Source organism: Agelaius phoeniceus, chromosome 26 (genome assembly GCF_051311805.1).
Source record: "Agelaius phoeniceus isolate bAgePho1 chromosome 26, bAgePho1.hap1, whole genome shotgun sequence".
Lineage (NCBI taxonomy): Eukaryota > Metazoa > Chordata > Aves > Passeriformes > Icteridae > Agelaius > Agelaius phoeniceus.
In genome coordinates this window covers 5,509,382-5,523,255 of record NC_135290.1, presented here as the reverse complement: position 1 = coordinate 5,523,255, position 13,874 = coordinate 5,509,382, and the positions used below count along the sequence as shown (strand labels likewise).

The 13,874-nt window shown below is 57.6% G+C and overlaps 1 protein-coding gene across 1 annotated transcript; it reads left to right on the top strand.

Moving 5' to 3' along the window:
- Window positions 1–518: 518 nt before the first annotated feature.
- Window positions 519–12,281, top strand: LOC129131055 (vasoactive intestinal polypeptide receptor 1-like). The gene is made up of 13 exons (XM_054649816.2): window positions 519–978; window positions 3,797–3,908; window positions 6,873–6,980; window positions 7,713–7,822; window positions 8,147–8,244; window positions 9,054–9,186; window positions 9,812–9,965; window positions 10,435–10,495; window positions 10,764–10,830; window positions 10,935–11,026; window positions 11,241–11,370; window positions 11,618–11,659; window positions 11,821–12,281. The coding sequence occupies exons 1-13, from the start codon at window positions 910–912 to the stop codon at window positions 11,911–11,913; spliced, it is 1,269 nt and encodes a 422-aa protein (XP_054505791.2). The 5' UTR covers window positions 519–909; the 3' UTR covers window positions 11,914–12,281.
- Window positions 12,282–13,874: the final 1,593 nt, after the last annotated feature.

The following is a 13,874-nucleotide window of genomic DNA, read 5'->3' as shown; positions in this document are numbered from 1 at the left end:
ACAGGAGTCACCCCTGGGACAACAGAGCCACTCTGGGGACAGCAGAGCCACCTTGGGGTCAACAGGGCCACCCTGGGGACAGCAGAGCCACCCTGGGGCAGGGCTGGAGGGAGCATCCCTGTCCCCGCCAAGGGATGTGACCCCTGCACCTCGCACCCCATTCCCGCAGCCTTTCTCCAGCGGTTTTCCAGCGGTTTTCCAGCGGTTTTCCAGCGGTTCTCCAGCCCGGCGGTCCCGAGGGGCCGGGAGGGGCTCGGTGTCCCCCTGGGCACCCCCGGGCCCGGCTGGGGGTCCCGAGGTGCCGGTGGTGCCGGGGGGGGGGGGGGGGAAGTGCCAGCCCGGGGTCCCTCCCGAGCTGCTCCATCCATCCCGGCGGAGGGAGGAGCCTCCGCATCCCCGAGCGGTGACACCGAGCCCGGCGGGGACAGCGACAGCACAGTGGGGACAGGGACGGCACAGCGGGGACAGGGACGGCACAGCGGGGACAGCGAAGGCACAGCGGGGACAGGGACACACAGCGGGGACAGGGACGGCACAGAGGGGACAGCGACAGCACAGCGGGGACAGGGACAGCACAGCGGGGACAGCGACAGCACAGCGGGGACAGGGACGGCACAGCGGGGACAGGGACGGCACAGAGGGGACAGCGACAGCACAGCGGGGACAGCGACAGCACAGAGGGGACAGAGACAGCACAGCGGGGACAGGGACAGCACAGCGGGGACAGGGACAGCACAGCGGGGACAGCGACAGCACAGCGGGGACACGGGCAGGGAAGGGTCCCGCGGGACACGGGGCAGGACAGAGGACAGCGAGGTGCGGGGCACCCCCGGAGCCCCGGGCCGTGAAGGAGGAGCTGGGCTGTCCCCAGACCCTCGGGGACAGATTCGGGACCCCGCTGCTGCAGCCATGGGGGGTCCCTGGCAGCCGCCCCGGGCCCGCTCGCTGCTGCTGCTGCTGCTCCTCCCCACGCTCCAGGTGAGTGGCCCCGGGGACAGCGCGGGGACAGCGCGGGGGGCACCGGGGGTCCCCCATGCCAGACACCCCCGGGGCTGGGAGCAGTGAAGGGTCCTCCTGCCCCGGGTGGGGGCGCCCATGGCATCCCAACCCCTCCCATTATCCCATCCCATTATCGCATCCCATCCCATCCCATCCCATCCCCGTCTCTCATGCTCCAGACCTGCCAGCGCCCCTTGGGGACTTTCCCACAGCTCCTGGGGACAATGTGGTGACAAAGGTGCTGCTGGGACCCCGCAGGACCCGGCAGTGCTCAGGGACCCCCCCAGGGCAGAGGTCCCGAGGGTTTGGGTCCCAGGGATAATCCCTTGGGAACGGATCCTCCACCCCACATCACCCGGAGCACCCCCAGGCACAGGGGTTGGGGGGCTGGGGGTGCAGGGGACAGGGACAACCGTGGGTGACCCCCAGGACAGGGCCATGGGCGTGGCTGGCACCAAATCCCTGCGGGAAGGGGGGGACTGGGGTGGTTGTGCTGCCAGAGGGAGAGGAAGAGCCCTGGGCTGGTCAGGCTGTGCTGGGGAAAGGGGAGGGAGGGGAAATGGGAGGAGAAGGGAAAAAAGGGAAAAGGAAAAGAGGGAAAGGAAAAGGGAAAAAGGGAAAAGGAAAAAGTGAAAGGAAAAAGGGAAAGGAAAAGGGAAAGGAAAAGGGAAAGGAAAAGGGAAAGGAAAGCAGAAGAGGAAGAGAAAAGAAAAAAATGGAAAAGGAGAAAAAGAGAAAAGGAAAAAATAAAAAAGGAAAAGAAAAAAGAAAAGGAAAAAAGGGAAAGGGAAAAAGGGAAAAAGGGAAAAAGGAAAAAAGGGGAAAAAAGGGGGGAAAAGGGGGGAAAGGGCAAAAAGGGAAAAAAGAGAAAAAAGGGAAAAGAAAAAAGGGAAAAGGAAAAAAAAGAAAAGGAAAAAAGAGAAAAGGAAGAAAGGGAAAAGGAAAAAAGGGAAAGTGGAAAGGGGAAAGGGAAAGGGGAAAAAAGAGAAAAAAGGGAAAGGGAAAAAAGGCGAAGGGAAAAAAGGGAAAGGGAAAAAAGGGAAAGGGAAAAAAGGGAAAGGGAAAAAGGGAAAGGGAAGGGCAAGGGCAAGGGGAAGGGCAAGGGGAAGGGGAAGGGGAAGGGAAGCTGGGCTGAGGGAGCACTCGAGGCTTACAGGGTTTCAGAGACTGTTGGCATCAGGCCCCTTCCAGGGGGGAAACTGAGGCACAGCAGGAATTCCCTGCCCTGCAGGGAGCTCGGAAGGGAGCCCTGCACATTCCCTGTTCCTGCTCCAGCATCCTGGCCCTGCTGCCATAAATAACAAACCAAACCCACAACTCTGCAGCCAAAGAGAGGTGAGAGAAACCCCCCTGCCCCATCCATGTCCCCCATCACTGGCAGGATGGAGGAGGAGGAGAATTCCTGGGCCTTCCCAATGCTGCATCCAAAGCCATCCCCAAATGCCTTTTCCAGGCTGAAATTCCCTTGAAATCTTGTGTTCAGCAGGAAAAGGACACAAAATCTCCTGGGGGAGGTGAGGGGACCCCGAGGAGCAGCTGCTTGGCCAGGACAGGCAGGGCAGGGCTCAGCCCAGGGATGCTCCAAGGTCCCACACTTCCCTGTGTTGGGAAGCTCAGGAATCCACCCTCATCCCTCTGTTCCTGCAGCTCTTACACCTCTGGCCCCTCACTGAAACAATCAGCAACTCAACCCCAGGTCTGGGCATCAGGGGTGCCCCAGCCAGCCCTGAACCTGCTGGGAGGCTTGGGAATGGGCAGGGATGTGGGAATGGGCATGGAGAGATATATGGGAATAGGCATGGACACTTGGGAATGGGCAGGGATGTGGGAATGGGCATGGAGGGATGCTTGGGAATGGGCATGGACATTTGGGAATGGGCACAGATACTTTGGAATGGGAAAAGATGTGTGGGAATGGGCACAGACACTTGGGAATGGGCAGGGAATGGGCACACACACTTGGGAATGGACACAGATGTGTGGGAATGGGCATGGAACTTGGGAATTGGGCAGGGACACCCAGCAATGGACAGACAGAGTTCCTGGCATCTCCCAGTTCAGCCTCCGTCTCCCAGTTCTCCAGCTGGGAGCCGAGGAGGCAAATCCCAAAGCAGGGATTCCCTGACAATCCAGTCCCTGTAGCCACCACATCTCTCACATCTTTGGCATCTGGGCATTCTCCCTGGTGCTCCATCAGCTCTGCTGGCAAAACCCAGAGCTGGGAATGTGAGGTTTGCTGTGCCCACATCCCACTGGGATAATGGGAGGTGTCCGTGCCCATGGCAGGGGGAGACTGGGATGGGTTTGTGGTCCCTTCCAACCCAAATCCATGATTCCATTTCTACAACCATTACCCCAATTCCACAATTCCATGTCTCCAATTCCACGATTCCAAGACTCCAATTCCACAATTCCATGGCAGGGGGGGACTGGGATGGGCTTGTGGTCCCTTCCAACTCAACTCCATTATTCCATTTCTACAATTCCATTACTCCAATTGCACAACTCCATGACTCCAATTCCACGATTCCATGGCAGGTGGGGACTGGGATGGGTGTGTGGCCCCTTCCAACCCAGCTCCATGATTCCATTTCCACAATTCCATAATTCCAATTCCACAATTCCATGGCAGGTGGGGACTGGGATGTGTTTGTGGTCCCTTCTACCCCAAATCCATGATTCCATTTCTACAATTCCATTACTCCAATTCCACAATTCCATGACTCCATTTCTACAATTCCATTACTCCAATTCCACAATTCCATGGTTTTCCTGCCTGCCCTTTCTCCTCTCCAAGGTGCAGGGGACTCATCCCGACTGCTTCGTCGTCCTCCACTTCCAGCAGCTGGAGGAGGAATGTCTGCAGAGGATCCGGAGTGAGAGCCCCAGCCCGGGGCAGGCAGGGCAGGGTGAGCCTGGAACAGCTCCCTGGGAGCAGGGAGGAGTTCCTGAGGAGTCCCTGGAGGGTGACCATGGGAGGGGATTGCAGAGCACGCGTGGATTTGGGATTTCCGGGGAGACGGAGAGCAGCACCAAGGCAAAGGTCAAGGAGAATCCCTGGAGAGCCCCAGAAATGCTGTTGGGATGGGATAGAGGGGACTGGGGGATGCAAACAACAGACAGAACTCAGCCCTGGTGGGTTTAGAGAATCCTGGAGTGGGTGGGATTGGGAGGGAGCTCAAAGCTCACCCAGTGCCACCCCTGCCATGGCAGGGACACCTCCCACTGTCCCAGGCTGCTCCAGCCCCAATGTCCAGCCTGGCCTTGGGCACTGCCAGGGATCCAGGGGCAGCCCCAGCTGCTCTGGGAATTCCATCCCAGCCCCTCCCCACCTTGCCAGGGAACAATTCCCAATTCCCAATCTCCCATCCATCTCTGGCCCTGGGAGCCATTCCCTGTGTCCTGTCCTTCCATCCCTTGTCCCCAGTCCCTCTCCAGCTCTCCTGGAGCCCCTTTAGGCCCTTTAGGGCTCTGAGCTCTCCCTGGAGCCTTCTCACCCCCACAGGGAGGGATTCATGGAACATGGCTGTGCTGGATTGGTCCATGCCCCTGGCAGAGTCCCCTCCATCCCTTGGCACCAATGCCAGCCCTGTGGCCACCAGCACCGGGGTCATTCTGTGGTGTCACCATCTCACATCTGCTCCCCTTCCTAATTCAGTAAATTCTACTGCCAAACATTTTTTGAGCATCTCAGTTTTCCCATATCTGGGATTTTAAATGAATTAACTGGTTGAAAAACCAATTTTCTAGTGCTGCTTTTGGACATCATTTTTTTAAATTGCATCTCAGTTTCCATCCAAAAGTGGAATGGCCCAAATCCCAGGCAAAAACTGTCACCTGGAGAATAAGGAATGTATAATTCCAGGGGTTTCATCTCATAGCAGTGGAAAAATTAAGCAATAAATGCATATGAAGGTGCATAATTGCTTAAGTAACTTTGCAGAGATGTCATTTATGCTTCAGCTTAGCAGGGAAAAGCCAAATTGATTGGAAAAGGTCCATTTTGCAACCTGAACTGTGCCAGCCAAGGGGAAGGAACCTCACTGCAGGAAAATATCCGAGATGTGGGAATGCATAATTAAAATCTGGGTTTAATCCTGGGGCTCCTGCTGCCCCTGCCCACCTGAGCTGCACCCATCCCTTTCCCTGCTTGCACCAGTGTGGGGAGCAGGACTCCAGGACAGGCTCAGATCCCATGGACAGTGTGGGAGGGCCCTGGGATCTCCTTATTCCTTATTCCTTATTCCTTATTCCTCATTCCTTATTCCTTACTCCTCATTCCTTACTCCTCATTCCTTATTCCTCATTCCCAATATCCCATCCATCCCTGCCCTCTGGCACTGGGAGCCATTCCCTGGGTCCTGTCCCTCCTTCCCTTGTCCCCAGTCCCTCTCCAGCTCTCCTGGAGCCCCTTTTGGCCCTGGCAGGGGCTCTGAGCTCTCCCTGGAGCTTCTCCTCTCCAGGTGAGCACCCCCAGCCTTTCCTCTTCCATTTCTTGCACCATATCTATGGCATCCTCTGGACTGTGGGGGTTAAAATTCCAGAGGAGGCCCTGGAGAGGCTCCAAAGGCTCCTCTGGAGCCAGGCTGGGAGAGCTGGGAGTGCTCACCTGGAGAGGAGAAGGCTCCAGGGAGAGCTCAGAGCCCCTGCCAGGGCCTGAAGGGGCTCCAGGAGAGCTGGAGAGGGACTGGGGAAAAGGGATGGAGGGACAGGACCCAGGGAATGGCTCCCAGTGCCAGAGGGCAGGGCTGGATGGGATATTGGGAATTGGGAATTGTTCCCTGTGAGGGTGGGCAGGCCCTGGCACAGGGTGCCCAGAGCAGCTGGGGCTGCCCCTGGATCCCTGGCAGTGCCCAAGGCCAGGCTGGACATTGGGGCTGGAGCAGCCTGGGACAGTGGGAGGTGTCCCTGCCATGGCTGGGGTGAAACTGGACGGGCTTTAAGATCCATTCCAACCCAAACCATTCCAGGATTCCCTGCTCCCATGACCCCAAGAAATGGGGGGATGCTCTCAGGGATGATCCCAATTCTGTGCTCGCTTCCCTGATCCTCCAGAACAAAAACCAAGCCCCACTTTGGCATTGTGGATGCAAATCCCTCCCTGCCAGGACTGCCATCCCCAGGCTGAAATCAGAGGAAATTCATCAGACCTGTCCAATTCCTCCATGAATAATGTGGATCTGCAGGGTTAATGATGGAGCTGTGCTGGGACAGGAGCTGGCCTGCACTGGGATCTCCTTGTCCCATCACAAATTCCCCCAGCCCCGAATCTGCCTGGCCCTAGAAAATTGGAGAATAATTCAAACAGGATTTCAGTGCTGGATAGGGAAGCAAAAGTTGTTTAATCTTAAGTCACGCAGAAACCCTTGCATGACTTCCTTCTGTCCTTGGGGACACATCCCGAGCTCAGCCTCCAGGTGCAAAAACCCAAACTAAATTTGGGTTATTTCAGGAGGCACAGGCAAATCCCAGCCCATGGCACACACAGGGGGTTCCCACAGGAGCTGGGTCTGACACAGCCCCAGGAGTTCCCACAGGAGCTGAAAGGGGATCCCGAGGAGCCCAGGAGCTGAGGCAGGATGGTCCAGAAAGGGGAAAGGAAGGGGGAAAGGGGAAGGGAAGGGAAGGGAAGGGAAGGGAAGGGAAGGGAAGGGAAGGGAAGGGAAGGGAAGGGAAGGGAAGGGAAGGGAAGGGAAGGGAAGGGAAGGGAAGGGAAGGGAAGGGAAGGGAAGGGAAGGGAAGGGAAGGGAAGGGAAGGGGAAGCTGGGCTGAAGGAGCACTGGAGGCTGGCAGGTTTTTAGAGACTGATGGCATCAGTGGGGAAACTGAGGCACAGCAGGAATTCCCTGCCCTGGGGTCCTCTCCCTCCCCAGGCTGCCCGACCGAGTGGGACGGGCTCAGCTGCTGGCCCGCCCTGCCCCGTGGCCAGTCCCGAGGCGTCGCCTGTCCCGAGATCCTGAGCGTCTTCAAGAAGTCCAAAGGTCTGAATCCAGTGGGGATCGCTCATCCCACGGCCCCACCCGCCCTGCCAGGGCCCCTGAGCCACCCCAGCCCTTCCCTCCGACCCCACAGCTCCTGCCTCTCCCAAAATGTCCTCGGTGGAAACTGCAGCCCCAGCAGCGACAGGAAAACAGAGATTCAGGGACCCAAATCCTTTCATCCCTCTGTGGGTGGAGCTCTTGGGGACCTCATCCCCATCCTGGTGACACCAGGACAGTCCCCTCATTGCCCTCCTTTCCCACTCACCATCCCAGGGCTCCCGAGCTCCCACTGGAACATCCCAGCACTTCCTCAGACAGGAGTAATTCAGGAAATGTTGGGAAATGTTTGCTTTGGGGCAGGAACAGCTCAGGAGAGGCTCGACGGAGCCCTCACAGGATGAATGAGCACTTTTACAGCCTTAATTCCCAATTCCCTTCTCCTGGAGGGATCTGTGCTTGTGTTCACACCCCGTCAGAAGTTTTCCTGGCAGCTCCAGGCATGGGGCCATGGGATCCAGAAGGGATGGGGTAGCAATGGGATTTTGCGAGGGAGGGATGGGGTCTGGGAGGGAAGGGCAGTGATAGGGTCTGGATGGAGCAATGGGATCAGGGAGGGATGGGACAGCCCATGGGTACCACGCTGCTGTCCCTGTCTGTTCCAGGCCGGGCATTCTGGGGGTGCCCTTAGAGGTGACACCCGTGGCTCCCCTGAGGTTCCTCCTTGTCCTGCAGGGCTGATCCAGAGGAACTGCACTGAGTGGGGCTGGAGCCCCCCCAGCCCCCCCTACCACAGTGCCTGCCAGCTGGAAACCCTTGGCAGCAGCAATGACACCGAGACCAAGGCACGTGGGACCCCTGGGGCTGTGGGGACCTGTCCCCATTTCCCTATGGCCCCATTTCCCCATGTCCTCATGGCCCTATAGCCCCGTGTCCCCATGGCCCCATGTCCCCATGCCCCCATTTCCCCATGTCCCCACACTGCCCCACGTCTCCATGTCCCCATGGTCCCACACTGCCCCATGTTCCTGTGTTCCCACACTACCCACTGGCCAAAGAACCATGGAGATGCTCCTGGCTTATCCCATCACCCCTGGCTGTCCCTGCTTGCCCCACACCAGCACTTCCCAGTCCCTGTCCCCTCCCTCCACTGGTGCTGTCCCTTGCAGAGAGGCCACTTTGTCACCATGAAGGTGCTCTACACCTGTGGCTACTCCACATCGCTGGCAGCGCTGCTCCTGGCCATCGGCATCTTCTGCTGCTTCAGGTAGGGCTGGGAGCTGCTCCAGCTCCAGGGCTAGAGGGACACGGGACAAATCCCAGAAGGAACAGCTGCCCCCAGCCTGGCCCCTCTGGAGCAACCAGGTCCCATCCCAGCCAACAGGGAAACAGGGAAGGCAGGAGAGCAATGGCAGCCTTGTCCTTCCCTGGTGGCCCTCTCGGGTTCTGGTTTTGGAGATGTCCCTGTGCTGCAGGTTTGGGCTCTCCAGAGGTTTCTGGGATGTTCTCTTGTCCTTGAGCAGCCCCAAGCACAGCACTATTGTATTTGCAGAGGTTCCCCAACAAATGCAGGAATGATGCACCTGACTCCATGTTCTCAGAAGGCTCATTTATCACTTTATGATACTATATTCTATTAAAGAATACTATACTATACTAAAGAATACAGAAGGGATACTTACTGCATGCTATAAAGATAATAATGAAAACTCGTGACTCTTTCCAGAGTCCCAACACAGCTTGGCCCTGATTGGCCAAAGAGTGAAAACAACTCCCAGCAGAATGCAATGGAACAATCACCTGTGGGTAAACAATCTCCAAACACATTCCACATGAGCACAACACAGGAGAAGCAAATGAGATAAGAATTTTCTCTGAGGTGTCTCAGCTTCCCAGGAGAAAAATCCTGGGTGAAGGGATTTTTTCAGATGCCACACAACCCTGCCCTTCCTGATTTTAGAGCAGGAAAGCTTCTCCAGGGCTTTGTGACCATCACCAGCAGTGATCCCAGGGAAGGGGACACCAAAGCACCTTCTCTGCCCCTGTTTGGGCCCAGCCCATCTCTCCCTCCTGCAGGAAGCTGCACTGCACCAGGAATTCCATCCACATCCACTTCTTCACCTCCTTCATCCTGCGGGGCACGGCCGTGTTCATCAAGGACCACGTCCTCTTCTCGGATGAGTCCATTGACCACTGCACAATGTCCACGGTGAATCCCAAACTGCTCCAAACCCAGCCCTGGAGCACAGCAGGGAGAGCAGCAGGGGCTCCTTGGGGGGAACTGGTGGGACCTGGGGGGATTTGTCACTGCAGAGAGGAGAGAGAGGCTGTGGGATGGAGGAAATTCTGTCCTGGGTGGCCCTGGGGAGGTTCAGCATTTCTGCATTTCCCTCCGTGCAGGGAACAAGTTTTGTCCTCAAAACTGCTCTGGCCTCAGGCTGGGTGTCCCCCAGTGGGGCTAAAGCTCAGCACAGCCCACCAGCACCAGGTGCTGCTCAGATTTGAGGTTTTCAATCAAAACAGGAACCCCTGAGGGAAGACACGGCACTGAGAACACCACAAACACAACCACGGGGTTTTTAAAGATCCTACAAGCCCGTGGTCACCTGCCCGTGGGGCACAGGCAGAGCAGAACCTGGTGCAAGTGATGTGAGGGGCTGGGGCAGAGTCTCTGGGCTGCACTGAAAGTTCATCACTGAAAGGCCATCATTGAAAAGCCATCACTGAAAGGCCATCACAGGTGTCCTCAAGAGGGTGGACAGGAGGGTGACAGTCCCCCATGCCCCCAGGGCAGGCTGTGCTGCACCCTGAGCTGTCCCCTCCTCCCCTGGCAGGTGACCTGCAAGGCAGCCATCGCCTTCTTCCAGTACTCAGTGCTGGCCAACTTCTACTGGCTGCTGGTGGAGGGGCTGTACCTGCAGACGCTGCTGCTGCTCACCTTCACCTGCGACAGGAGCTACACCTGGGGCTACGTCCTCATGGGCTGGGGTGAGCCTGGGGACATCCTGGACATCCCTGGGCAGGAACCACCTGGGAATGGCCTGATCTGACACCCACCTGGCCAGAGGTCCCCAGGGCTGCTCCAGGATGTCCCCACCCCAACATCTCCTGCATGCCTTGGTGGACACCCACCTGTTCCTGCCAGAGCCCAGAGCTGCTGGAAGCATGGCCTGATCAGGATAGCTCCTCCCTTCTTCCCACACCCACTCGAGGCTGGGAATGCCCATCCCAGGTGCCTGGGTGTGATGGAAGAGCATGAGGACAGGAGGTGATACAGACACAGCACCGGTGATGGGCACCATTTCCTTCTCCTGGAGAAGGTGGGAAGGTTGTCACCTTCCTGCCACATCCAGAACTGAGCTAGACACATGTTTCTGGGGACAAGGGACAGAGGGGTGGCACAGGGGCTTCCCAGAGCACCGGAGGGACCATCCTTGCCTGTGTCCTGTCCTTGCAGGTGTCCCCATGGTCACAGTCGGGGTGTGGGTGCTCACCAGGCTCCAGTATGACAACCACGGGTAAGAGCAGCTGTCCCTTGGCCTTGTCCAGGCCACCTCAGCCACGTGTCCCAGTCCAAGGGCTGGGAAATGAACCTTTGGCATGGGATGGATGCTCAGGAGGGGAGGACTGGGCCAGCACTTCATTTAAATGTTATTTCTGTTTTCTGGTGGGTTCTGTGGCAAGAGCGGTGCAAAGGGGTCAGGGGTCTGGCCAAAGAAATGGCAGGGGGACAGCTGGGCCACACAGGTCCCAGTGGGTGCCAGAGCCACCTCTGCTGTCCTGTAGGTGCTGGGATGACTACTCCAGTGTGTACTGGTGGGTGATCAAGGCTCCCATCCTCCTGGCCATATTTGTGAGTGTGCTCCCTGAGAGTCCCACCCCAGAGCCAGGGTCCCACATGGCCAGGGGACCCAGCCAGGGGCTGCGCAGAGCCTGAGGTGTGGCCTCCTGGGACAGGTGAACTTCCTCATCTTCCTCAACGTCACCAGGATGCTGGCACAGAAGATCCGGTGCCCGGACCTCAGCAGAACCCACAAGCAGCAGTACATGTAAGGGGACAGGGCTGTGCCAACCCTGGGGTCTGGGGTGGGGACAGGGCTGTGCCCACCTCGGGGTCCCAGGGCAGAGGGACCCTCCTTGGAGGACAGCCCTGGAGCCTCCAACACTTGCCTCTCACACAGAACCTCCTTGGGGCTGAGACCAAGGTTTTGGGGAGGTCTCATGGGGCAGCAGGAGCCCCCAGACCCCCGTCCCTCTCCACAGGAGGCTGACCAAGTCCACGCTGCTGCTCATCCCCCTCTTTGGGGTGCACTACGTGGTGTTCGCGCTCTTCCCCGAGCACGTGGGCGTGGACGCCCGGCTCTACTTCGAGCTGGTGCTGGGCTCCTACCAGGTGAGAAGGGCAGGGAAAGGCCCATGGCCCCACCCCAAATCACACCAGGACCCTCTGGAATGTGGGGGTTTGGTCTCTTTCGGGAGAGGGTGCCCCCAAACACCTGGGGCAGGGCCTGGAGAACCTGGCTCTGATTTCCTCTGCGGTGGGTCAGAGGTGTGGGATGAGGTAAGGGCAAGGAGAAGATGAGCACAGAGGGGTCCAGCCCCTTCCTCTGGGTGCAAATTACTCTGCCTGTCCTCTCCAGGGCTTCCTGGTGGCTCTGCTCTACTGTTTCCTCAACGGGGAGGTGAGTGTGTGTCCCCACCCCAACCCCGGGCACCACAGTGGGCACAGGGACACCCTGAGGGTGCCCCAAAGCCAGGGGTGGGCAGGGACAGTTCCTCTTGCCCCCCAGTCCCCTCCATCTGGTGTCCCTGGGTGCCAGCACCACCCATGTCGTCGGTGCAGGTCCAGGCTGAGATCAGGAGGAACTGGGGCACGTGGCAAAGGTCCATGGAGAGCAACGTCTTCAACCTGGCCACCCAGGACTTCACGGCGTGAGCAGAACAGCGCTCCTGGAGAGCTGCTGCTGCAGGAGCAGCTCCATGGCTGCAGCCCTAGAAAGACCCAATCCCCTTATTTTGGGGATTCTGGGTCTGACACCCTCAGAGGGAACAACCAGAGAGACCCAACCCCCCCCTTATTTTGGAGATTCTGGGTCTGACACCCTCAGAGGGAACAACCAGAAAGACCCAATCCCTCCTGATTTTGGGGGTTCTGGGTCTCACACCCTCAGAAAGTGTTGGCAACAACCAGAAAGACCCAACCCTTCCTGATTTTGAAAGTTCTGGCTCTGACACCCTCAGAGGGTGTTGGGAACAACCAGAAAGACCCAACCCTCTGATTTTGGAGATTCTGGGTCTTACACCCTCAAAGGGATCAATCCCCCAGAAAGACCCAATCCCCCCTGATTTTGGGGGTTCTGGGTCTCACACCCTCAGAAAGTGTTGGCAACAACCAGAAAGACCCAACCCTTCCTGATTTTGAAAGTTCTGGCTCTGACACCCTCAGAGGGTGTTGGGAACAACCAGAAAGACCCAACCCTCTGATTTTGGAGATTCTGGGTCTTACACCCTCAAAGGGATCAATCCCCCAGAAAGACCCAATCCCCCCGATTTTGGATGTTCTGGATCTCACACCCTCAGAGAGTGCTGGGAACAACCAGAAAGACCCAACCCCCCTGATTTTTGAGGATTCTGGGTTTGACACCCTCAGAGGGTGTTGGGAACAACCAGAAAGACCCAACTCCCTGATTTTGGAGGTTCTGGGTCTTACACCCTAAAAGGGAACAACCAGAAAGACCCAACCCCTCCTGATTTTGGGGGCTCTGGGTCTGCCACCCTCAGAGGGTGCTGGGAACAGCCATGGGAGAGGCTCTGCCTGCTCAGTGCTGGTGGATCTTGCACCCTGTGGTAGCACCTCACTCCCAGGGCTCTCTGCTTCAGGGCAGAGTTCCAGGCAAGGGAAGGGAAGTTCTGCACTTTTCTGCCTGAAACTGGGAAGGAAACACAGAAATCCTTCACCAAAGCACAGCTGGTGGGTTTTGTTTGCACTGAAGGAAAAGGAGCAGCACTGATACTAAAGGGATTCACTGATGGATGTTTTCCCCCTCCCTTGGTTTACAAAATCATTTCCTGTCTGGGAAGATTCCTAAACACAGCCAGGAGCCCCCCTGGTGATGGGGGGAGGATACAGAGAGAGGCAAAATCCCAAACCTCTACAAGAGACCCCCAATGGCCTCTGGACCCAGTTCCTCCCCATTCCCAAAATGCTTCCCTTTCCCGTGTGGGTTGATTGAGCTGGAGATGTTCCCTTGCCAAGAGAACTCTCCCAGCCCTTTGCTCTGAGGAATGGGACTCACCTGGCATCCGTGGGGGTTTTTTCCAGAGATAGGAAGGTTTTTGCCAATAAAATCTCATTCCAAGTCCAGCCTCACTTTTCAGAGTGTCGTTTCACTCCACACACCCAGGGAGTTTGGGATTGGGGGTGCTGCAGGATGAAAACCCTGCCCATGATGGAACCCCTGGAAGTACCTCTCAGGCAATCTCTGCTTTTCCCCTGCCTGGTGAAGCTCACAGAGAGGAGATGGAGGAGGAGGGTGAGGAAGAGCTTGAGGTGGGGGCACCACGAGCTGTCCCAGAGGTCCTGGGGTGCCCTGTCCCCTCTGGGTGCCCCCAGCTTGTTCCACCACCATGAACATCCTTCATCCTCCCAGAATGAGCTCCTGCCCTGGCAAATGGTGCCTCCAGGAGGGAGAGAGGCCCCAAACGCCCTCCTGCCAAACTTCCTGGCCTCTCCCCTGCTCCTGAGACCGGAGCCACCCGATCCCAGCCTTGCTTCTCACCCTGCCTGGGTGCCACATGTCCTTCCCTAAATAAACCCCACTTGCTGGCCCCTGTCCAGGCTGCAGGATCTCCAGAGATCCCATCTGGGAGGGCACTGAAGGGAAACAGAGCCCCAGA

Bases quoted from the DNA above. Each gene is read 5' to 3' on its own strand.
- LOC129131055 (XM_054649816.2), top strand. From the start codon at position 910: ATGGGGGGTCCCTGGCAGCCGCCCCGGGCCCGCTCGCTGCTGCTGCTG. The intron at 979-3,796 runs GTGAGTGGCCCC...CTCCTCTCCAAG, and splicing joins TGCTCCTCCCCACGCTCCAG to GTGCAGGGGACTCATCCCGA. The intron at 11,660-11,820 runs GTGAGTGTGTGT...TCGTCGGTGCAG, and splicing joins ACTGTTTCCTCAACGGGGAG to GTCCAGGCTGAGATCAGGAG.